Source organism: Aristolochia californica, unplaced genomic scaffold (assembly GCF_029961685.1).
Source record: "Aristolochia californica isolate CCGP_79_NKW_82.1479 unplaced genomic scaffold, dmAriCali1.0.hap1 SCAF_11, whole genome shotgun sequence".
NCBI classification, from domain to species: domain Eukaryota; kingdom Viridiplantae; phylum Streptophyta; class Magnoliopsida; order Piperales; family Aristolochiaceae; genus Aristolochia; species Aristolochia californica.
Genome location: NW_027181782.1, coordinates 31,610,286 through 31,634,401, shown reverse-complemented (window position 1 = coordinate 31,634,401; position 24,116 = coordinate 31,610,286). Strand labels below are relative to the sequence as shown.

General features: G+C 38.1%; 4 protein-coding genes across 5 annotated transcripts; 2 read left to right on the top strand and 2 right to left on the bottom strand.

Annotated features, from left to right (window-relative positions):
* Positions 1–571: 571 nt before the first annotated feature.
* Positions 572–5,768, bottom strand: LOC137944227 (uncharacterized). Its single transcript, XM_068789830.1, has 4 exons — positions 5,276–5,768; positions 4,992–5,123; positions 4,802–4,872; positions 572–1,091 (listed from the first exon to the last, which is right to left on the bottom strand). Exons 1-4 carry the CDS (start codon positions 5,708–5,710, stop codon positions 812–814), a joined length of 918 nt encoding a protein of 305 aa, XP_068645931.1. The 5' UTR covers positions 5,711–5,768; the 3' UTR covers positions 572–811.
* A 273-nt stretch (positions 5,769–6,041) lies between these two features.
* On the top strand, positions 6,042–14,714 carry LOC137944220 (uncharacterized). 2 transcript variants are annotated; one of them, XM_068789820.1, is made up of 14 exons: positions 6,042–6,114; positions 6,255–6,387; positions 7,100–7,185; positions 7,296–7,408; positions 8,047–8,076; positions 8,197–8,321; positions 9,989–10,141; positions 10,313–10,376; positions 10,492–10,599; positions 12,523–12,676; positions 12,846–12,935; positions 13,433–13,488; positions 14,207–14,264; positions 14,353–14,714. In XM_068789820.1, the coding sequence occupies exons 3-14, from the start codon at positions 7,104–7,106 to the stop codon at positions 14,508–14,510; spliced, it is 1,191 nt and encodes a 396-aa protein (XP_068645921.1). In that variant the 5' UTR covers positions 6,042–6,114; positions 6,255–6,387; positions 7,100–7,103; the 3' UTR covers positions 14,511–14,714. The 2 variants fall into 2 exon arrangements, with proteins under 2 accessions (XP_068645921.1, XP_068645922.1); XM_068789821.1 differs by lacking the exons at positions 6,042–6,114; positions 6,255–6,387 and adding an exon at positions 6,529–6,626.
* A 953-nt stretch (positions 14,715–15,667) lies between these two features.
* Positions 15,668–21,589, top strand: LOC137943785 (geraniol 8-hydroxylase-like). Its single transcript, XM_068789218.1, has 3 exons — positions 15,668–16,552; positions 16,641–17,246; positions 21,508–21,589. The coding sequence occupies exons 1-2, from the start codon at positions 15,668–15,670 to the stop codon at positions 17,241–17,243; spliced, it is 1,488 nt and encodes a 495-aa protein (XP_068645319.1). The 3' UTR covers positions 17,244–17,246; positions 21,508–21,589.
* Positions 19,155–22,641, bottom strand: LOC137943784 (transketolase, chloroplastic-like). The gene is made up of 7 exons (XM_068789217.1): positions 22,153–22,641; positions 21,758–21,851; positions 21,573–21,678; positions 20,776–21,058; positions 20,561–20,709; positions 20,209–20,362; positions 19,155–20,132 (listed from the first exon to the last, which is right to left on the bottom strand). The coding sequence occupies exons 1-7, from the start codon at positions 22,639–22,641 to the stop codon at positions 19,155–19,157; spliced, it is 2,253 nt and encodes a 750-aa protein (XP_068645318.1).
* Positions 22,642–24,116: the final 1,475 nt, after the last annotated feature.

Below are 24,116 nucleotides of genomic sequence, written 5' to 3'. Positions count from 1 at the left end.
GTCTACTGGCCACCTCAATTACAGGGTATCCAACGGCTGAATCACCAAGAAGATCAACGTTCACGATGGCAGATGAAATTTACACACTTTCGTCTTTTTACCATTTTTAATAAATTTAATCTCAAGCTCTGACTGGGAAAGGTTGACCGGGTCGTAACCTCTCAGCTTGTACTTGCGCACGTTAGAATCGCACTCTAGCCGAGTCCCTACAATGCGCCGATGATACAATATGACGCATCTATGTGGACTCGACGACATAATCTATCTCTTGATCAGTGGGACCTACCGCCAAAGGGCGCGTACCATGACCAGACGTACGACGCGAGTCCTACACTTCCAAATTTCTTTCTCGACTTCTTGTGCCATAAGAAACACGGGAGAGCCGAGACCCTGAGACAGATCATGACGGATCCAAGGCGAGGAGGAGATAAGGAACTCGTTTTTGACCTTTACGAGTCTTTTTCGGACTTTTTTAAATAAGATTTCCGCCATGGCAGCGTACGAATATGCTGTGCTCTGAATGCGACATTCTTCTCGAACTAAAATATCTCATTGAAGGGTGAAAAGGACAGAGAATCCTGCCTGCAGATCCAAGTTTCTGGGCATCTTCCTTTTCTTCGCCATTGATCATAATCTTAACCAGAAAAATCTCCCCAAACTCACCAAATTCCATTAAAGAAATGATGAGCAGAAGATAGGAGTTCACATCATGGACCAGAGCCAGAACCAGACGTGTAAACATATCTTTGACCCGCTCAACCCAAGACGCGGAACCTTGAGAGGAGAGGGGCAGGTTGTGTACTGCTGGGTATTAACCGGAAGCGGCAGTCTTTCTTTTATTATTTCGTCTCTTGGGCTTGCTGAAATCATCATCCTCTTCGTCGTCTGAACTGGTAACATCCGTCCAGCCTCTCCCCTTTGAAGACTTTGTCACAGTTTGGGTTACCACGACCGTCTTTGACAGAGGAGAAGACTTTGATGCCTTCTTGACTGTCACCGACACGCTGGTCTTCTGCTGCTGGCCCTTCCTCTGTTTCCTCTCGTGAACTTTTTTAGCTTCCTCTTTGGGTAGTAGACCCCATTCCATCATCCTGTCATCCAACAAAATATTAATCAGTTACCAAATGTGCAATTTTAGAGTTCATAAAAAGGGGCTACAAACGTCCAAGTGGCTGTCAGTTCACTCTCGCTTTTAGTTACAGAGAAGTTTCCGAGCACCATCAGGAAGAAAGAAACGACAACAACTTGTCCCCTGATTTACCATAAAACAAAGCTCACAAGTAAACGTGTGGACTTAATGATTTCGTCCCACTACAAACGGGTCTTCACAGATAAGATATTTGCACCGACTTCCAATCAAGCTCTAAAGGCACTAAGGAATCAAGAACACTTCTCTTCTGCAACGAGAAACTCAATATATAAAAACATACATGCACGTGGCAGCATGACAATTTCCGTCACAGAAATCTGGATAAAAATCATACTGGAATATGAAAAACTCAAGATGTGATGAAGGAAACAGTATGTATGTCAAGTCAAACTCTCAAATCATGAACTTGTTAGCATCTGCAAATTTACTGTCATTTTGATTTCATCATTGTTCCTCTCTTCCAGTTTGATTTATCCTCTTTTTTCCTCAATCATAATGCTTCACAAACCAATAAAACTTATTTCCCATAGTTAATTGAGATACCAGTTAGCTACAAATCTGTCAAACAAATGGTCAGAATATAAAAAATAAAAAAATGAAAAACTGACACTTAAATTTCATACATCTACTATGTTCAAGAAAAACCTTCAGCTCTGTGCATTCATTTGTTTTCTTCTCAAGATTGGTCTCTGACAAATGGGCGGATTCACTTCCCTGACCTGAGTTTTTAAAATTTTTATTGAAATGATGTCATTATGACATCATACCGATCCAACCAATGGTTGACCCTGATTGAACCAGGAAGGGTTTTATAACATTGGCTTCAGCTAATAAAATAATATAAACTTTGGTCAAATGGACTCTTTATTCATAAAATAAAATGAAGCAGGGCATTCAGGGAATTTTGACACGAGGATGGGGCCAAGACAGAGAGGGCAAGGCAGGGATTACTGAGGTGGGGCAGGGATTTGTTGCAGGCCATTCTTGTCTGCTGTTGAGCTTTCAGAATATTTCTCAACAAATATGACAGACTGGAAACAGATTGGGCATTTAAACTTGCAAGCTTCGAAAAACCTAAGTTCATACAACTACTTCAAGCTCAGCATACTATATACCTTATTTCAGAGTTGAACACCTAAGCCCCCTTCTTTCAACAGAGATGACTCTAAAGTACCAAGCTATCCCAATCATGAAATTACTGTACTTCCTAAGCTCCAGATTAATCGGCTAAAAATCATCAAGAAAAGGCAAACTCCAGTACCTTCACACTACACCAAGTCTTCAAATTGATACTCTTTAAATCATGTTAACAAACAGCCCCTCATTCCTCTAAAACAAACTTCACCTACCAGGTCATTGACATGATAAACATGCTCCGTGTTCCCTATCTATTAATATAAAGAAAGACTTCAACTCACATAAGATGAATATGATTAAATTATTTCTATCAGATTCCAGAAGATTAACTCCTATAGTTATGGCACCTTTTTAAGCAAGAATTCAGTAACTTATTATAATTGTAAAATTTTGACACTTTCTGATTGAATATTAGCCAATTTAATCAGCATTGATGAGGCATCGGGGATAATCTACCATTCCTAACCACCCAAAAAATGTTTCATGGCTTCTTAGCTCTTATAAAAGACATACAAGCACTTGACATATCAATAAGATCGAGTATACAAACAGTCACCTCCTTGTTTTGTTATCTGGACTTGATTAATCATGTTTACATGATACTGCCAATTGAGCAAATAAACATCAAAACCTGCAAACCACCTTTCACACCTCTAGTCACAAACTGCATCAATGAAAAAATATTTGACAAGTAGATGTGCATTTGTCATAATAACTAAATGGCATCCACCCACATTGCAACCAACCAGTTCTCCTTCTTCCATTTTTAAAGCCATGACAGAGCACAAGGGTTAATTAGCCGATGTAAGTTCTTTCCTACTGACTGCACTACTTTGGAAAATTATTGGCAAGAGAACTGCAACCCTCTGATACTTTCATCAACATCTACAGCATCAGGCCTTAAAAAGGAGAATCCATTTTTTGATAGTATTGAAACATTAGATTCCTTTTGACGCTACAAGAAAATCCTATTTCTTCCCATTAAGTAATATTAGAAAACACAGCTATCCCAAAACCATAAAGATTTCCTTAAATGGACCACAAGAAAAGGGAAAGGAGAAAAATGTGTACAAGAGCAGAGAAAAACATAGGATGGTAGTGATATCGAATTTTTTTTTTACTGGACTCTTAAAGTCGGCAGACTTGCAGCAGATTCTAATGAATCAGGCTTCAGTGAAATGAAACTTCTATGTGGACCTTAAAATCATAACGCGACAAGTTGTCTTATAATTCAACCAAAGTCCCCAGAGCAAAAGTGAGATGTCAAAATGTCTTACTTCAGACGTCCACCTGCCTGACTTTCAATAAAGCATGCCTAGAATCTCTCCCTTCCTCTGACAACCCATTCTTGAATAGTGCTCTCAGAGACGATCCATACTCTCCAGGAACCTCTCTGTTTTTCTCCCTTTTCATTTTGCCCAAAAAAAAAAAAAAAAAAAAAAAAAAAAAACTCTTCTCCCTTTCTTTCTCTTCTCACTTTGTTTTCATTTTTTTTTCCCCCATTGGTCCATTTACCAGGAGGAGAGCTTCCTTTCGGCCAGAGGAATAAGGAGGAAGGCTACGCCTCCTGTTAGGGAATCCCAAGTTTGAAAAGTCAAGAGACATATAGGAAATTTTTTTGTTTCTTTATGAGGTTGGAGTGTGGAACACTCAACCTCATTAAATTCTTACCTTAGTTTTTATTTTCCCTCCTCCCGATGATTTTGTATGGCCGTGTGTGATTTTCGACAGTGTGAGAGAAAAAGAAAACCAGAGAAACAAAAACGTTCGGATTTTTTTTTCCGTTGAATCTCTTTGAAGGCTTGTCTGTCAGAGAGAGTGAGAAAGCTTCGTGCTTCAAGTTTGTACGACAGATACAGTGAACAATCACTTCCTTTCTCGCCGAGACATTGCTGCAGAAATAGAGCTCTCTGCTTACCGGCGTTGTGCTGCTCCGGCATTGCGTGATTCCTCTCGTTGGGCATCTCTATCCTCAGTGTAGAGTGAGAGAGACCAGAGAAGGAAGAAGGGCGTTGTATCCTCAGTGTAGAGGGAGAAAGCGAAGGAGAGGAAGAAGAAACGCTTCCGCAGAGGCGTTGACTGGTTTGTTTTATTACTGACTGTGTGCTGTTTGTTTCGTGTTGTTTCTGACCGGTGCTATTTGGGCGTCAGCGAGTCTCAGGTCTTCATACAGGTTACATTGTTCCTTCTTTTACAGATCTGTATTTATTTATATGCAGTGGTAGATTAATGTATGGATTGTATGGATAGGAAATTGTAAACATTGAACGATATTCCCTATAAAGAATTATCATCAGCAGCTGTGGACATAGCCCGATTTGGGTGAACCACGTTAAATTTGTGTATTTAATTTTGCTCTCTAGCTATAATTTGATTTGTATAATCCTATCACCGCCCCCTCCAGAAAAGAGGACAGGAATGGGGGCGAAGGTTTCCTTAAACCCCAACAACAAAACGAAAACATTGGAGGGAAAGAAACAAGTTGCAAACAAAAAAAATGTTAAAATCTCTCACCAGGTTGCAGCCATGTCACTGCTGGGGAACTGCATGTACAACGTTTCATAGAAAATTCTCAATGGGTCTCTCTATAAAACAAAAACAAAAAAGACCTCGTCAAAAAAAAAAAAAAAAAAAAAAAATACTGTGATGCTGAAGAAAGTCCAGTGATAAACTTTAAAAAGTGAAAGTAAAATATAGTTCATACTTCCTCCGGCGGGTCGTGCTTCTGCCCCGGTAAATCATAAGCCTTCCTCACCTTCTTGCTTTTATTGTTTTTGTCACCCCTGTTCGTCTCAGCTTTCTCTTCTTTCAATCTCTTACTAGTCTTCTTCTTCTCCTTCACACAAAACCACAACGATCACCATCAAAGCTTCGTTTAGCAATGTTGGACCCCGCATACAGTACCAAAATCAAGCTCCCGCACAAAAAAAAAAAAAAAAAAAAAAAAGAACCGGTAGAACAAAAAAGTAAGAGAAGGGGATGAAAAACCTTTTCATCCTTTCTAGCGGCCTTCCCAGGAAGCGGCATGTTCTCTTCTTCATCATCCTCGTCTTCCTTCTTTTTAGGTGCTTGCCGTTTACTCTTAGACACCACTCCCTTGGAAGCTTTTGCACTTAGAGGCTTCCTATCTACATCATCATCCCCATCTCCCTCGTCCTCTGGTTCTTCCTTTTTCACTTTATTTCTCCCTTCCGTTTCCAAAAGTTTCCTACTAAGAGGCTTTTCTTCCTCTCCAAAGTCGTCGCCATCATCGCCCTTACCTTTCTCTTCCTTCATTTTAACCATTTCGCAGCGAACCAAGGGACCGTTTTGAGCTTTCTTTTTTCCCTTCATGAGAGAAAGAACCATCTTGTCGTCCAAGTCTCCGTCGTCGATTTCTCCTCTTTCTTCCTTCACTGAATCCTCCTCCGCCTGGAGAGACATTTTCCTAGTAGAAGAAAGAACGGCACAGACCAACTCGGCGGAGCTGCACGGGTGCGGAGAGGAGAAGCGCTCTGCGCTTTTTCAGGCGAGTAGGTCAGCTAAATCCTACCCTGTCAGAAATTGTAATATTCAATCTTCACCTTACACGTGGCAGCGTTTCAGAAAGTCAACTCGGTGCCTCGTTCTGGCTCCTGACTCACCCACACACCCACACACCGAGTTAGCTAATTGGCTGGAAAAAATGTATTTTTGGAGCAAATTTTTTTCTGAGAAATAATTCTACTAACGAAATATATATAATTCTTCCCCACCCACCCACACACCGAATCATCTTCGTCAGTCAGTCGACAATTTCTCTGAACTCATCCATGGATTAATCTTAGAATCCTATTGGAAGGGTAAAGGTAGGCGCTTTTTTTTTTTTTTTTTAGTGGAGGCTTATTGCGTTATTATCAATTTCGGATTTGGATTCGGATATTCAAATTCAGGTAATTTTATATTTTTTTGATTTCCGATACCGGATTGTGTCTTATGGCTTATGCAGTAGTTTGAGTATGGATATTGTCCGTTTACTGCCTACGTACTCATCGGGAGCCCTACTCTTGTCATCACCCTTGACGTCTCCATTCACATCCCTCAACCTCTATTCGCTCGGCTACCTCCTTCACTCTCTCGAGGTACGATTCTTTCCCTTTTTCATTTTTAACATCCGTACGACGCCGGAGAGTACTTTGTCGGCTCTTTTTGGCTTTCGCCCCTGCCCCATTACCGTCCCAGAAAGGGGTGGTGGTGAGGTGGGGCAACACCCCCCTTCGCCTCTCTGTTAATGGGAAGGTGGACGGAAGGGCGCACGGTTGGCGACCCTTTTTTTCTGTTACAGAAAGAGCCCCTTCCCATCCCGTCTTTCGTGCCAGAGGTTATTTTTATTTTTATTTTTATTACCGATATGTTTAATTAAAGTTTCGATGCAGTTATCATTCTTTATCTTTTATAGAAACAATTTATCAGTTGTTTTTATCAATTTGTTGTGCGCACACTTTTTCTTTGAAAAGTACAAATTGATCCATAGAGAAGCCAAGAAATTTGACCGTCGTTATGTTAGTATTTAGGCTACACTCATTTTGTCTTTGGATTTTATAGTGCTCTTTCTATTCTTTCAAAGACATTTTCTTTTGTCTGAATCACCTTCTGGAGTAAAAAGTGTTCAGAGTGTGATAGTGTTCTTTACAAATGATACTTCTAAAAATGAAGGTAATCGTCTTCTCATTTATGCGTGCAACAAAAAATATATACTCTCAAATGAAGCAGGCTCTAGTTTGTAGGTTTTCTTCAAGGGTATTTCTTATGCTCACCATATGATGTTTATTAATTCTGATTGTTGGATTGCAGTAAGATGCCGCGCATGAGTGCAGTGGAGTCTCCTGGTTGTCCTCCCCTTAGAGCGTTGACATTTGATGTGCTTGGTCTTGTTAAAGGTAAAATGAGTGAATGAGCCGAATTTTTTCAGTTCCTAAAAAGTTCAGGTGTTAAACTTTTTTAATACTCTATTGTTTTTGCAATAAGTGATTGCTATTTTGTGTATCAGTTATTGAAGCTCGTGGGAAGCAAGGAATTCCTGCAGTGGTTGATAGATGGGGCGATCCTGATCCATCTCGATGTGCTCTAGTTGCCTCCCTTGCTGACAATAAAACCAAACCGGTATCCATAATATATTTTGTTTTCTTTGGATTCATTTTGTTGAATTAAGTAATAGCAATTCCAAGATATTTAGAAAATGGTGCTGATTGGTTGTCATATGACCAGCCCATTATCTTTTTCAAATTTATCTAGGACTATAAGATCAGTTTGTTCTGGACCATACAGTGGTTATCCCTAAGTTATAAAGGCAAGTGTGTCGTGGCCCATATCCTAAAAGTTGTGGTGGCGGGCAATACTGTAATTCCTTGCAAAATGTGACTTAAGATCCTGAATGAGGATGTTAATTTCACAATTTTTTTTAAATGAATGACAATTTAGTAAATATTTAAAAAATGAACCAAAAATGTTACGTACTTTGTAATCATAAGCGTCTAAAATACATATGTAACTAATTTAATTATATCTAATTGGTAAATGTAATTCCCCATTTTATTTTGATTTGGATGATCACAATGGTACCAAATATACTTGCCAATGGACAATGGTATGAAGCAGAGAATAAAGCTACTTCCATTTGAAAAACCATGTGAAAGTATTTTGTGTACTGCTCCTAATAACTTTAGAAATGAGTCTTACATATTCTGTTGAATTCTTTGTTCTGTTTGTTGTGTACCTCATACCTTGATATATTTGTGCAGTTGGTCGCTGTTGGACGGAAGAATGGGCTGGTAAGTTTCTCCTTGGAGAAAGGAAACTTCATGGGTTTTGTCATTCTTTTGTTTCTGGAAGACAGGAAGGACCCAGTTGAGTCTGTCCATGAAGTATCTGATGTGGCTGATGGATCGTAGGTTGAAATACTAAATCCTTTGAATGGAGATGTTCAAGTTGAAGTCAGAGTTTCTGAAGCTGGTCCATCTGGTCATGCTTCAGATGATGACCTTATTGTTGGATTGCATCTGTTTAAGGGGGACAGGTAATATTATATGCTTAAATCTTTTGCCTGTTCACAAAAAAGGTAAAAGATGTACTCGATAATGTCTGAATGATTTTAAATTTTGGGGAATTTTTGGGAAGAGCGTTGAGAATAAGAATTCATTTAGTAAGTTTAAAACAGAGGAAATGTACAAAGGACAAGTAATAGATGGAAAATCAGTAAAAAATAAACATAAAATGATGTCTCAATAGTAAGGATGCCTGAAAGAGAGGTGGTGACGGGAGACTCCTTCCCTTGCAACAGTTTTAGTTGTATGATTTGTGCTTCTAGGGCTGTGCAACCATCTAATTATAAGAGTATACTCAAATCTCATTGAAGCACATCAAGAATCTTCTAGGGAGAGGCTTTTATCCTGAGTTCCGAACAATGCCAACATTGAGTCTCCTTCACCTATGGGGGAGGGGGAAGGCTGTCACAAATTAGCTGGGGGCTCTAAAGAAGGGCCCTAAACACCAACTCAGCGAAATCACACACCAAGGGGAGCAGAAATGACATGTGAATGTACCCCTTAGGATCCTGAATGACCGAGACCCCTCGCCCCCTTGGGCAGTCTGGGATTGCCTCTTGAACTATGATTGAAATTTAGTTTCAACCAATCTGTTTGGTGGAGGCACCTAAAGAATCAGGTTCACAATACACCGGGGAGCAATCTTGATGATTTTTTTTTTCAAATGCTGATTACACTCAAAAATAAAAAATAAAAAATAAAAAATGATAAAATGCACACTACACCACCTCCCCCGGAGTGCCTTGAACCCAAGACCTCACACTAAAGCCCAATGTTGATGATTGGCCTCCAATTTCTCCACATGACAGAGCTAGAAAGGTGAGAAGTCTGCTGATGTTTACTAGTTTAGAATAGGATACAATGCATGATTTTTAGAATGGTTCATTTGAAAGATCTTTGTTAATGTTCAAAAGTTCTCCAATTGTACTCCTTCCATAAGTTCCAAATTACTGGCCGCAAAAGTGAGATTACAAAAAATCTTCTCAATATTTCCTCAAGGATCTGAATGTGAGAGAAGCACCAGTAGAGATTGGGGGAGGAAAAAAATGAAGATTATTTTAATACTGAAGTCACCCCAAAGCTGTCCATCCAAAGAGCAATCAAGAAAGAGATAGCTCACAAATTCAGGGTAGTCCAAATAAGACCTTATAATTTTGATCTTCAACTATTCTCCCACTTTTGTGCAGCTGCTCACTAGTTAGTACTAACTTTTAGAGCTCAGCCACACAAGTGAGAGTACTGGGATGCCACAGTGAACAAGCCTGAGGCATCACACTTCCAAGAGGTGTCAGACCCCCAGCCACACTTGTATGTGTCATCTGGTAGAGGGAAGAAGTTTGTGAGCTTCTGAGTCTTGATATCAGTTGAGGCTCTCCTCAGATATATCATGATTGTCATTACATCATTATTTGATATTAAGGCATTGTGAGTGCTCTATTTATAAAAAATAATTCAACCTAAACTTTTAGAAGTACTCATTTATATTTTCTTAAGGCTTCTTGTACTGGTAAAAAAGATCAAGATGTATTATCTTCTTCTCATCGCTAGGTTTTTATTGGCTATTTTTAACCCATATAAAGAGTGTCGGCATGTTGCTGTACGTTTTAGAATCTCACTCAAGTTGGTTATTGTATTTCAGTTCAAGTAAATTTCTTACATGCACTGTGAAGGGAAATGCAAGCTTAAGGTCCACTCAAACAGGAGATGCATCTGCCAGTTGGAATGCATGTGCTGGTGGTAAAATTGCATGTTCTTCAGTTGACAGTAGTGAAAAGTATGCCTTATTTGGAGGGTAAGGTTCTTTCTTCTTTGTAGGCAACAAGAAATAAAAATTGTTTGGGTCTATATGAGGGTCACTGTTTTGGCATGAAACTCTGTTTCACCCTACCTAACTTATCCTTCAGCTGGTTAGGTAATATGCTTTTATGTTTTGATTGGCTAACCTTGCTGTTTCATCTCTTAGGAAGGGAGTTGAAGTCAATGTGTGGGATTTAGCCAACTGCAGTAAGATCTGGATGTCAAAAATTGTGAGCATCTCAGCGGTTCAAATTTGTTATTTAATTCAGAAAATCTTCTATTTGCTTGCATTATATAACTGTGTATCTTAACCTTGGCTTCATTATTGTCTGGTTATTCCTGAAGCCTCCTCGTAACAGCCTTGGAATATTTACCCCAACTTGGTTTACTGCGGGCACATTCCTCAGTAAAGATGATCATCGTAAGATTTTGGCGGGTACCAAGAATCATCAGGTGACTCACCTTTTTTTTTTTTTTCTCTCTTTCATTGGCCTTAAACGTGTCCTGTGCCCTAATTTTAAATTTAGTGGAGAATATGGCCTTGCTATATAGTTTGCAACTAACTAAAAAATTGGAAATATATGAATGATTGTTTACCTTGTGTAATATTTATTTAATAAATATATATACTGGAGAGGTAGGCCATCCTCTAGTTGCATGGAAAGGGGGAGGGCTAATTTCCCTCCTCTTCTCTCCCTGCAAGATAAGGCAAGGGGAAGGTCCCATCTTCTACTTCTGCTAGCCTAGGTGCAGAGAGAGAAGCCTCTCCCAGCCCTCTTTCTATTCATGTGCAATACCGGACAAGAACAAGGGGAGTGGGCTCTCTTCGGTTCTATCTGCCTAGAAAAAAAACTTTTTTTTTTAATTTTTATAATTTTGTTTTGAGTGTATGGATGGGGCTAGAGAAATGTGAGAGGGGTAGGATGGCAGCCTGCTCTTCCCTTGCTTGAGGACCATTAGTGATGGTATCATGGCAGGTTAGATGGACTACCTGTCTCTGTCTGTCCTGTATAAGGCAGTAAGGGAGGGAACTAATTAACCTGGTGGTACAGCAGCAGGCTGAAGATGGGTTTCTGTTGACCTTTTCCACTGTGAGAAGTGTAGCTTCTAATCTTGATGTTCAATAAATAATAAGAAAATATCCAGGACTATAAACATCAAATAAAAAAATGTGGAGAGAGATTTTTTTCTCCATCTTGTTGATCTTACTCCGTAATTTTAGTTAGGGCACAATCTGCCATTCTCATATCCTCTCTTCTCGTCTCACTGCTTTCTCATGTGTTGCTTTTTGATAGCCCTTCATGCAGAAGCGACACTGCCATCCAATATTCAAGGAATGACTTTTCTTTTCCATTCCAACCCCATCTTCTACTCCAGAGCTTGCTTATCCTTCTCAATTAGATCAACTGTCTGTTGAGGAAATTCAGGGTTGAACCGAGAACCCTAATTCTCTTATAGCATTTGCCTCTTAATTAATAATGACGACTGATGAACGTTAAAGTTCTAAACGAAAAAAAAAAATCAAAAGTTCTCTATCCAAGAACTACAGTATGTATTCGCGTGATTATTTTTTCTGTCCCATTTTGATTATGAAAATTTATTCTTGGGCTTTTACTGTGTGCCTCTTAAGCATCAGGATTGCTACTATTCTTGTACTGTCAAAGATTTAAAAATCTTAATATATGACTATTTCTTATTAGAGGCAGAGAAAGATATAAATCGACTACCATTTTTTGTATGATCTTTATCTACCATGATTGCACAGGGTGGGGTGTCAGGGTCAAGGATGGGTTTCGCTCTTTTCCAATAAAGCAGGGAAATTTTGCATCTCATACCCTATTGGAACAGTGCAGAGTTGGGTTCAGAGAATCCACTTCTAATCTGCCCCACTACCAAGTCTGCACATGGAGAGCTCTATGCCTTGAAGTCTCCCTGCATGGGAGGGAATTGACTATTGAGGGTGCCCCTCCCCCTTCTGTGCCTGCACGTGGATATCATCGGAGAAGGGGGTGAAACGTGGGCACTGCCCCTTTATTTAAGCAAATGGTCAGTTTTTGAAAATTTAAAAAATAAGAATTACAGGATGCCTACATTCCCAAGAAACTGTTGTTGTTGGGGTTCTGTTGACTGTATTTGAAATTTGGCCATGTTTTAAACGGCTGCAAACTGTTGGCCTTAACAGTAAAAAGGTAATAGTTTGGGCTTTATTTGAGAATTACCATTTTTTTTTATAAATGGACTAAATCTTCAAGAAAAAAGAAAAAATATCAATGGACCATATGATACAAGTATATTAGTCTATGATGCTTACTTTGTTTAAGAAAATGTGCATACATCTATTTCTGAACTTGTTAAATGTAATGTGTCATTTCACAGGTTCGCCTATATGATATTGCAGCACAGAGAAGACCTGTTATTTCTTTAGATTTTAGAGAGTCACCAATTAGGGCAGTCACTGCAGATTTAGATGGATACACAGTTTATGTTGGAACAGCATGTGGTGACCTTGCTTCATTTGACATGCGTACAGGTGTTTTAACTTTTCTCATGAATATGTGCTTTTTAGACCGAATACTCAGTTTTCCCTTCTAATTACTGATCAATTTTTCCTCTAGGTTTATCTCTTGTAATTTAACGTTGAACTTCTTTAAGCTTCAGAGTTTATAACAACTTGGTCCTGACATGTTTCAATATTGCAGGAAAGTTGTTGGGTTGCTTTGTGGGTAAATGTTGTGGAAGCATTCGATCAATAGCTAGGCATCCTGAATACCCGTTGATTGCATCATGTGGTGAGTTTTGACTGTTATAATTTATACGTTATGTCTGTCATACATGTCACTTATAAAGAGTGTCACACAATCCAGGACCTCTGAAAAATCTACAACATGCAATGATGTTGAATAAATAAAGAAGGTGAAAGCAATATGATCACCAGATTTTTGCATGTGCTTAACTAGGTTATGCCCTTTTATATGGGTACTTAAATATGGAAGTAAGAAATATATTGTTCCTATTACAGACATTATGCTTAGATGCACTTGTAAATTTGACCCATTTGTTGTTGGTGTACATATAATAAGAGTTCATTGTATTTTTTAGTGGTTCTGCCTATAACTGATCGGTTGAAGTACTTCTCTCTGGAGTTCCCTTGATCTATTTGTTATCTGGCAGTCAAGAATTGCTTTACGGACACATGGTTCTGATAATGACCAGCTGCATCCTGGTTATGTTGAAGGCATGTTTTTTTCTTTTTATATGTTTGAACTGATGAGTCAATCTATTTCAGGCCTTGATGCCTATTTGCGTTTCTGGGATACAAAGACAAGAAAACCATTGTCTGCGGTATGTTCTTCTACCTTTTGTTATTGAATTTCCCTACTTTTAAGGATCATGCATCTCTCTCTCTCTCTCTCTCTCATATCTGTGAACAATTGAAGGAGCTTTTAATACAGACTACCTTCTTTGTTGTTAAACCTCCTTGAGATGCCATTTCATTAATCTGACACGGTCTTCTTCTTCGTTAATGAGTGGTAACAAAGTGGATTGAGGAAGCAGATCATTTGAGATTTATTATTCATTGTTATTGTTGACATAAAAAGTGCTTGTAATGCTGTTTGATCATTGATCTTATCTTGCATACTGGATATGTTATTACACCATCTTGATCTGGACTACTTTTTTCAACTTTGGTTGTGAATATTCAACTATTACATGATGCTGGCACCTGCTGAAGCATGTCTAACAGCAATGGTGCAGCTGTACAAACAACTTCATTTTTCTCATGTATACTTTAGGTAGAGTCTCCCAACTGGGGATCACTTGCTGATAACTTCCAATGGGGGACTTCTCTAAGAAAATGTAACAAGTTTTTTAGGTGATGAACTCTAAGAAGAATATCTGTACTCAGTTACTGTCCTTTGTTAGTACTAGGACATATTTTACTTGTTTTTAAGGTCATATGCTGATGAGTTATGGTCAATTCTTTTCATATATATTTATATAATCCTTTTGTTGGTTGATTTGGGCCTGTATATATATTTATTAGAACTGTTGGATACAGGTTTTCCTAAAGCAACATCTTACAAGTGTTGTGATCGATGGAAATTTCACCGGTGAAGGTTAGTATATATTCAACGTCTACTTGCTCTGTTTAATTTCTCTTTGCAAATGATTAGAAAATTGTACTTTCGTTCACTTGTGAGCCAGATGCAGAAGTTGAGGATCAAGTTATAGGCGGCTTAGAGGTTGAAGACGAAGAAAGGCGGATCAAAAGGAAGCATTCCAGTGAACAGGCGACCGGCAGGAAGAAAAAATCCAAGAAATGCAAGAAAATGGTCAAAGATCAATCTGAAGACACGTTATAAAACGTCCCATTTTCAAGTTCTTTTTCAGTAGGAGGGTCATGGAGGACTTTCCTGAGATTTAGAGAGGCTTTTGCATGTTTGGTAAGGATGGCTACCTCTGTAATACGTGATAGCTTTCTCAAAATCTGAGAGTTATTTTTGTGTTACTACGAATAACAGCAAAATTCATGAACAGGCTTCATAATGCATATTCATTTTTTATTACTGTATTAAATTAGTGATAAATTAAAATATTGTTAAAGTAACTATTTTTGTTTAATTATTCTATTTTTATAATTAATTAAATTAATTATTTTAAATTTTTGGAAATATATTATTTATTAATACTAGGTAAAAATCTATCTTCAGTTATTAATAAAATAATTTATTTATTTATTTTTAATTAAATAATTGTTAAAGTAAGCCCTTGATCAATTATTTTTATTTAATTTTTTTATTTTATAATTAAATAAATTAATAATTTTTAATTTTATGGAAATATATTATTAATTAATATTACTTAAAATTTTATCTTGTGTTATTAATAAAATTATATATTTATTATATTTATTTTTTATTACTTTACTAAATTATTGACTTATTAGTGGTAGTTAAAATACTATTAAAGTAAGTATTTGATCAATTATTTTTGTTTAATTATTTTATTTATGTTATTTTTTTATTTTTATTCATCTATATTTTATGATTAATTAGTGTTTAGTTAATTGTCATAAGTAATTATTGTATTAATTTATATTAAATTGTAAAGATTTGTTAATATAATATTTTATTTAATGTATTAATATATTTTAATTTTATATTAAATTACTTATTAGTATAATAATCATGTTTATTTTGATTAATTATCTATTTACGTATATATTCTACTTAAATATATTATAATAAAAAAAATTAATTAATTACCTTGAACAAGTGTTTGAACTTGAACCACGGTATGCTGCCACAGATATGTGGCCGTCGTCCTTTCACAAAAAAATGATTTCATCCAAAAAGATCCAGCCACTCGACCTTGTATTAATGAAACTGATCCGCAGGGTTGACATGAATCTCTATCACCCTCGTCGGAAATTGGATGAGATTACCAAAGAGTTGTCTGCTTCTGCTCCTCCAGGGATTTTCATATTTCACCAACTAGGGAAATCTGCTTTCCGAGTCTAATGGAGTCCTTCGCCATACTCTTCTTTTCATTTTTGGTTTTCTGGATCCTGCGAAAACTGCTGAACAATTCCAGTTCTCTGTCAGGAGAGCTTCCGCCCGGTCCCTTTCCAATACCACTCGTCGGCAGCCTCTTCAAACTCAGGAACGACCCTCACAGGTCGCTTGCTGAACTTGCAGCAACATATGGCCCCGTCATGACTCTGCGGCTTGGCCAAGTTACCACTGTCGTGGTTTCCTCTGCAGGCGTGGCTAAAGAGGTCCTGCAGAAGAACGACCAGTCATTTGCTGGCCGGAGCGTCGTTGACGCCGCCCGTGCACTGGGCCACGAGGGTGCATCCGTGCTGTGGTTGCATCCGGGTCCCATATGGAGAAGACTACGTACTCTCTGCAATACGTGCATATTCTCTTCTCAGCGACTCGAAGCCAGCCAAGGACTCCGTCGCCGGAAAGTGGAGGAGATGCTTGCACACGTCAACGACAGCGCTTTGTCGGGAAAGGGGGTCGACATCGGGAAAGTTGCGTTTGTCACTAATCTTAATCTCATCTCCAACACTCTCTTCTCCGTTGATATGGTTAACTTCGATTCACAAACTGCACAGGAGTTCAAAGATTTAGTAGGAGCAATCTCGGCAGAAGCTGGAAAACCCAACATCGTCGACTATTTTCCAATTCTTCGACCCTTCGATCCACAAGGAATTAGACGCAAGATGGGATCTTACATGAAAAAATTACACGAAATTTTTGAGAAACAGATGGAAGACCGTGAAGTATCTCGAGCAATTTCTGGATATCGACGTAGAAACGATTTCCTCGATGCTCTTCTGGACCAGAAGGAGATCAATGGCGCTGGCCTCAGCCATATCGAAATAAAATCTCTATTTGTGGTACTTTTTGAAGCTTTATATGAGTATATCCACTCACTTTCATGATAAAAAAAATTTCACTATGTTCACTAATTTTTCCTCCCACCAGGATTTATTTACAGCCGGAAGTGATACGAGTTCAAATACTGTAGAATGGGCCATGGCCGAGCTGTTTCGGAACCCGGAAGTCATGGCGCGACTGAGATCAGAGCTCGACGAAATGGTGGGTGGAGGAAATGAGGTGGAAGAATCAGATATACCTCGATTACCATATCTGCAGGCCATCGTAAAAGAGACTCTGAGGCTGCACCCACCAGCTCCCGTCCTCCTTCGCAGAGCAGTATCCGACGGGAAGGTCTTCAACTACACCATACCCAAACACACCAATGTGATGATTAACGTATGGGCTATAGGAAGGGAAGAAGAAACTTGGCCGGATCCGACTTGTTTCAAACCAGAGAGATTTCTGGAGTCGAAAGTGGATTACAGAGGGCAACATTTGGAGCTAATCCCGTTCGGCGCCGGCCGGCGGATCTGCCCGGGATTGCCACTTGCGTTTAGGATGGTGCACTTGGTGTTGGCTTCTCTTATCCACTCCTTCGCTTGGGAACTTCCAGCTGGGATGGGGGCGACTGATTTGGATATGAGAGAAAGGATTGGAATTACTCTCCAAAAGGCTCTTCCTTTGGTGGCTGTCCCCTCAAAACGTTAACAGGTATTAAATTATTATCTCTGTAACACTTGGTAGGAGAAGAAAGGACCGAGAAGAAGAAGAAAAAAAAAGAAAACCCTATAGGCTGAAGAGTGAAAATTCGAATCCTTCATAGAAGGATTGGAATTTCCTTGATTTAAGAAATTAAAATAATCAAGATTTCCTTTTTAAATTTTAGAAAATTAACGGTAGATTTACAAATTTAGTAAAATTTTATAATAAAATTATTATATAATTTCTTTCTTTACATCCCCATCAACTTGTTGTTGGAATGGGTATGTCTTTAATATGCAAGTTGCGCCTTTGCTAATAGGTCGATCTTTTGGCGCAATGGTTAGGTACATGGTATCAGTGCAGGATTCGCACGTCCCGCCTTCGAATCCCCGCACGTTGGCATGTTTGGCGCGGGGACTTTGTATTTGCATTTGTATTTGGAATTTGTCCTAGGTTTAAACCTGGGGTTTGGTTTGCGGAGGAGTGTTGGAATATGTTAGTGATCTGTGTTATGACCGTAAGACAGCTAGCCAATGCGACCCGAAAAGGTTAACCGATTAAGTGGGACCAAGGACCCACACTTACACCCACCGTGCCAAATGCAAAGTCCCCGCACCAAACCAAATATAAACGAACTCACAGGGATTCGAACGTGTGAGAGACAGGAGTGCAATTTTATAAAATTTCAGCCACAGAAGTGGTCTATGGTGTCTCAGGTTTCTATACCTTTAGTAGTCATATTTTTATTCATTTTGAAGGAATTTACATTAATTTTGTTTCATTTCATTGATAGGATTAGTTGTTGTCCTATTCTTTCTTTTAAGTTGTGGCTATGAACCAACCAAATGCATTTCCTTTCAAACAACATCCAAACTTCTTCACAAGAAAGTCCTTTGTTGGTTTCATCATTATTGCAAGTTTCATTGAAGTGGGCGTTGTGCTGCTTGAGATTTCAATTACCTTTGAACTACAAAATTGTTAGTTGTTGATACCCAAGTGACATCTTGAATGCTTAGATATGTTGATTGCAAGGCCTTATGTAGGCTTGAGGTACTTGTCCCCCATCAACAAGACGACTCTTTTAAGCAACATTGGTGATGATTTCACTGAGAGCTTCCATGGCAATGGACCTGCCTTCAGTTAGTTGGAATCCTTCAGATATCTCATGCCGGTTAGAAAGCGGATTTACCCAAGTACTTGTGGGAACTTGGTACTTGACTATCCCATGAGAGGGTTATCCTATTTTAGCTACAAGGAATTCTAGCTTGTTCATGAATTGGGCAATTTGGATATCTCTAGCTAAAATCTATTCCTTCCTCACCTGGTAAAATTTAGAGATATACTCCTCAAGAGTTTTTACTCTTTGAGGGAGATGAAAGGTTCGTCGTACTTCTCAAAATGTTTGATCATGGCAGACACTAGAGTTGAGTTCAAGAAGTGAGTTGCACCTTGATTGTTTGGTGATAGGATTACATGTTGGTGACATTATGACTACGCTTGAATAGCTTTGTTGGCTTTAAGTCTTTTCTGGAGAGAAGACGATGCTTCGGTTGTTGTCCCTTCTCTTGAAGAAAGTAGGTTGATGCACATCAAACAAGTGATTAGACTAGCATGAACTGTGGAAAAGGCACCAATGAATGCTGCCTTTTGAGAGAAAGTAACACTTGAACGCATAGTGATGTCTATATTGAAAAGTATTAGGCCTCTAAAACCAGAGGGACTACAAACTAACCTCTAATCTGCTCGAATTATAATGTCCAGATTGGACATTTAAGTTTTTGAGTTTGATTTCAATGAGTATCACAAGCTCACAACAGTGGCAGATAGAACATCTTAGAAGTAATTAAATCCAATGGCATGCTCATCAATTGAAGAAACTATAGCAAGTGACAGAGTTGAGGATGGCTAAACAGCATCCTAATTGTGATTGCAAAGGACCGATCTGGCTATCCTTGTTATATTTCCGACTGTGTAACCAAACTTCTTGTAAGTATCCAAATATGCTCCACTGACACCAAAATCCTCCACTCCATGTACAACTCCTTCCTTTCCCACGTACTCCCTCCACCCAAGTGGTGAACCAGTTTCCACGCTCAGCCGCCTAGTTGCCTCCGCGGGCAAGACGGATTCCTTGTATTCTCTCGACTGGCCATCAAAAAGCCTCCAACACACAAGTGAGACCACCCTTATTCTCCTTCCTTCACCCCTCAGCTGCTCTGCACTTCCCTCACACAAACACAATTCTGAACCTGTTCCAATCAGTATAAGTTCTGGTAATTCCTCGCCGGAGTTGTCACTCAATATGTAACCACCTCTCTCAACTGCATCCATTGAAGTGCCTTCCAAATTGGCTTCCACCTTTTGCCGGGACAGAACAATCACACTAGGTGAACTTCTATTCTGGATTGCAACCTTGTATGCACCCGCCGTCTCATTGCCGTCCGCTGGTCGGAAGACGAGCATACGAGGTATGGCTCGCAGGCCAGCTAGGTGCTCCACAGGCTGATGAGTCGGTCCATCCTCTCCTAGACCGATGGAGTGATGCGTTAGTATATAGATCACCCCAGCATGGCTTAGAGCTGACAATCGCATTGAATTTTTCATGTAGTCGGAGAAGGTGAGAAATGTCGCAGCAAATGGTATTAGACCACTTCCGTGCAGAGCAATTCCGTTTGAAATTCCTGCCATCGAATGTTCTCGGACACCAAATCTTATGTTACGACCCCAAGGAGACTCGGGTTGTTGGAAGTCATCATAGTTTTGCAGATAGACTTTGTTTGAAGAGGCAAGATCTGCACTTCCACCAATCAGTCCAGGAAGGGCTTTGGCCAGAGAATTCAAACATGTTTCTGAGTATCCACGAGTTGCATCAATTGGATCTGACTTAGACCATTGCTGATTTAAGTAGATGCCGATAGTTAGTGTTCTTAAATGAGTACTCTAGATAGAAGAAATATATTGAGCTCATTACCGGAAGAGAATTTTCCCAGCCTGGAGGCAAGCCACCTTTAAGGAGGTTTTGGAACTCTTTTGCTTCTCGAGGATAATTGCTCTGGTAAGAGCATAAGGCAGAGCTCCATTCCTTCTCTGAAACTTCACCACATTCAGCTTGGACCTGCATTTCCCTGCAAATTTTAGACATAACAAAGTGGTATAGCTAGTAAGTAGATGAATGTTTGCCAGGAGATTGAACTGCTAAAGCACCCACAATGAGATGGTGATATGAATGAGCCACATTATAATTTGAAAAGGTTAGCTGCTTTGTGGCATTTATCACCAGTGACGCAAACCTGTTTTTTTTTTCTAAAACATCTGAAGCATACCTGTGAATCATAGGAATCACATGAAATGGGTCTCGATCCTCCCATTTCACTTTAGATCTCATCATCTTCACATCATCCTCATCAAAAGTACCATGATGAGCTTTAGAAGTTCCTTCTTTCTTGGACAACTTTCCGATCATGCTTCTCACCTGATAACAGAAATCAGCCTCTGCACTCCCAAATAATTACTAACTGCAACTATTGAGTGAAACCACCTTAATGAATGTCGGTCTTTCTTTCTCATTGACAGCTGATCTTAGTGCCTCCTTGAACGACCCCATGCTGTCATGTATGTCATCAACAGATAGTACATTCCAGCCAAGGGCCTTGAAACTGGCAGAAATATCTTCTGATACTGTTATTTTGGTATTTCCATCGATAGTGTTGTGGTTATCATCATAAATTAGAACAAGTTTATTGAGTTTCCAATGTGCTGCTAATGAAGCAGCTTCATAGGATATTCCTTCCATTGCACAACCATCACCCATAATGCAATACCTAAGGAGGATCAGCCACAGTCAGAGAGACTTCTCACTTCAACAGTAAATCATGTAAGATTATGAAAATTAAGGGATAAAAATTTATGTAATCATGCCTAGTTTATTCATGGATAATGAGTTCTCTCTACAGCAATTCAACTTCATTTCAGGGGCAAACCGGCTTAACCATTCTGATTGATGGATAGGGGTTAGGGTATTCCTGCTTACTCCATATGATTACCTTTTCTTTTTGTTTTCTTACGCCTTTGAATCTTAGAAATTTCACTGGCCATTCGTCGGAACAGGAGGTTGTGCTTGGTCTCCTAACCAGGACCCATTCACATAGCCTATTCTATTCTTATATAAGCTCTATATGTTTTTTGTTTCAGCAAATCTCAACCTGTAGCATCTGTGATTGGAATGGAGCTAGCAGTCTGATCATCCATGAACTTGTTTTATTCTTTGCAGTCTCAGCACAGAGATGGATTAGAATATAAAAATTGATACATCGAGTCTCATTCGGTTCAACTTACGTTCTGTGATCGACAACAATGACATCAGGCTTATTAAATCTTGAAGCCAAATGCACTTCTGCCAAGGCAAAACCAACAGCATTTGCAAAGCCTTGCCCCAGTGGCCCTGTTACATTGAACTGAAATTTTCCAGTGTGGACATGATACAATGTAAACAAATTAACAGATTCTTTCAAATATCATACCAGTTGTGGCCTCCACCCCCCCTGATGTCACTACATTCTCTGGGTGCCCCGGGGTCCGACTCCCTATTTTGCACAGTCGCTTTAAGTCCTCAATCTGTATCAAAATTCTAGTAATTGATTCTAAGCACAGAACACCCTCAACAACTACAGCTCTGAACAGATGAAGTAGCAGAAATCTCAATATATTAGACCCAACCAGACTCAAATGCCAGTCAATATTTCTAGTGTTTACTGATAAGGGATAAGAATAATCCCTTCGGTTATCCACCCTTACTCAATTGTAAAGGTATGGTTTAGTTCAACATCTAACATTTACAAAGCTTTGAGTTTCTGAACAAAGTTTCAGTTGAGAATAATAGGTTTCAGAAGGAAAGAAACTGTCTGAAAATACGAACCTGAACAGAGTCGAAGCCTGCCAGATGCATACACACATACTGAAGCAGACACCCATGGCCGGCGCTCAAAACGAAGCGATCCCTATTGAACCACTTGGGGTTCTTTGGATTATATCTCAAAACGTGCCTGTAAAGAACGTAGCCAACTTCAGCCATGCCAAGAGCCATACCTGGGTGTCCAGCTCTGGCAGTCTGGATGGCATCAACTATAAGCATCCTTACATTGTCGACACCTCTCCTGTCGATGAGTTTCTGAAAAGCGTCGTCTGTAAGCTCTTCGTGGTGCGGTGGTTCAGACCCAGAAGGCGATGTGATTCTTTTGAACTCCTCTCTCCAAGAGCGCTTATAATCTTCAGAAAGATGAGTAGCCTGGCTTGGGTGTGAGAAGTGGGTTCTCATGTTGCAGGCAGGGAGGCGTTTGGTGAAGCTTTTGGAGATGGGTTTGGGGGGTTGAGAGGTTCGAGGGGTGTGGAAGAAGAGAAACGCCATGATCGGAGGTTCTGGAGAGGGAAAATGGTTTCATTAAGGTGATCAGTTGGGGAGGAGGTGAAGAAGGCTGGGGGAGGTCAGTCATTGCATGGATCGGAAACAGGTGGATGGTGTGCAGGTGCCACGTAGAAGACGATGAGGGTATCTGCAGCCAGCTGCATGCGGAAGAACAAAAGGCTTTTTACCAATTATCCATTTTAAAAAATTTATTTTCATAAATATCGTCACTTTGAATTTATTTTGAAAAATATTCAACTTTGACCGGTCTACTATACATGTGTACGGTCAAATGTGACACATTAGCTTTAATTGATTATGTGTCGCAATGTTATTAGTACTGTGTGAGTAGATAGACACAGTGATCACAATTTCAACCAATCAATAGACAAATAAGATGTCATGTCATTCAAAGAAAAAAAATTAAATAATTTTTTTAATTTTAAAAATCAAATTTATGAATAAACTTTATACTACATTATATTTAAAATAATAAATTATAAAAAAATAATCAAAAAAATTAACTCTTACCTATGTAAAACCATTTAACACCATTTACCTATTAAAAATATATGAAAATTCTATATTATAGTTTAAAAATAAAATTTATCGTTACACTTTTTATTATTTTATATTTTCAAAAATAAAAAATTAAATAAGTATACTACTTAATTAAGAATCTTACTAACATATTATCAATTAAATTTTTTTATAAATTTAAAATATTTATAAATAGAAAAAATCTTACTCTTATCCATTTATTATCGATTTAAAATATTTTAAAATTGAAAAAATCTTACTTCTACACATTTATTATTTATTTATAATATTTATAAATTAAAAAATTATACAAAAAAGTTATTTTAGAGTTTAAAAATACAATTTATCTGTACACTTTTTATCACCTTATTTATAAAATAATAAATTATTTAAAAATATATTAATTAATTAAAAATCTTACAACACCTTTTTTTTATAGATTTAAAATATTTATTAACTTAAAAAATATGAAAATTATATTTTAGAGTTTAAAAAATAAATGTATCTGTACACTTTTTATTACCTTATATTTAAAATAATAAATTACTAAAAAATCTTACTCTTACCTATTTAACACCTTTTTATTATCGATTTAAAATATTTTTTAATTAAAAAAATTAAAATTTTTAGTTTTGAGTTTAAAAATCAAATTTATTAGTAGATTTTTTTCAAATTTATCGATACACTTTTTATTACCTTATATTTAAAATAATTAAAAATAAAATAAATATAATAATTAATTAAAATTCTTACTCTTACTTATTTAACACATTTTATTATCGATTTAAAATATTTTTAATTAAAAAAATATTAAAATATTTTAATTTAGAGTTTAAAAATCAAATTTCTCAATACACATTTTGTTACTTATATTTAAAATAATATAACAAAAATTTAGTATATTAATTAATTTAAAATCTTACTCTTACCCATTTAAT

Bases quoted from the DNA above. Each gene is read 5' to 3' on its own strand.
- LOC137944227 (XM_068789830.1), bottom strand. From the start codon at position 5,710: ATGTCTCTCCAGGCGGAGGAGGATTCAGTGAAGGAAGAAAGAGGAGAA. The intron at 5,124-5,275 runs GTTTTTCATCCC...TTTTGTGTGAAG, and splicing joins CCGCTAGAAAGGATGAAAAG to GAGAAGAAGAAGACTAGTAA. The intron at 1,092-4,801 runs GTGAGAGATTTT...GTTGGATGACAG, and splicing joins AGTGACATGGCTGCAACCTG to GATGATGGAATGGGGTCTAC.
- LOC137944220 (XM_068789820.1), top strand. From the start codon at position 7,104: ATGCCGCGCATGAGTGCAGTGGAGTCTCCTGGTTGTCCTCCCCTTAGA. The intron at 12,677-12,845 runs GTGTTTTAACTT...TCAATATTGCAG, and splicing joins TTCATTTGACATGCGTACAG to GAAAGTTGTTGGGTTGCTTT. The intron at 12,936-13,432 runs GTGAGTTTTGAC...AATCTATTTCAG, and splicing joins CCCGTTGATTGCATCATGTG to GCCTTGATGCCTATTTGCGT.
- LOC137943785 (XM_068789218.1), top strand. From the start codon at position 15,668: ATGGAGTCCTTCGCCATACTCTTCTTTTCATTTTTGGTTTTCTGGATC. The intron at 16,553-16,640 runs GTACTTTTTGAA...TCCTCCCACCAG, and splicing joins AAATAAAATCTCTATTTGTG to GATTTATTTACAGCCGGAAG.
- LOC137943784 (XM_068789217.1), bottom strand. From the start codon at position 22,641: ATGGCGTTTCTCTTCTTCCACACCCCTCGAACCTCTCAACCCCCCAAA. The intron at 21,852-22,152 runs GTTCGTATTTTC...ATTTTGATACAG, and splicing joins CAGGCTTCGACTCTGTTCAG to ATTGAGGACTTAAAGCGACT. The intron at 21,059-21,572 runs GTAAGTTGAACC...GATCCTCCTTAG, and splicing joins ATTGTTGTCGATCACAGAAC to GTATTGCATTATGGGTGATG.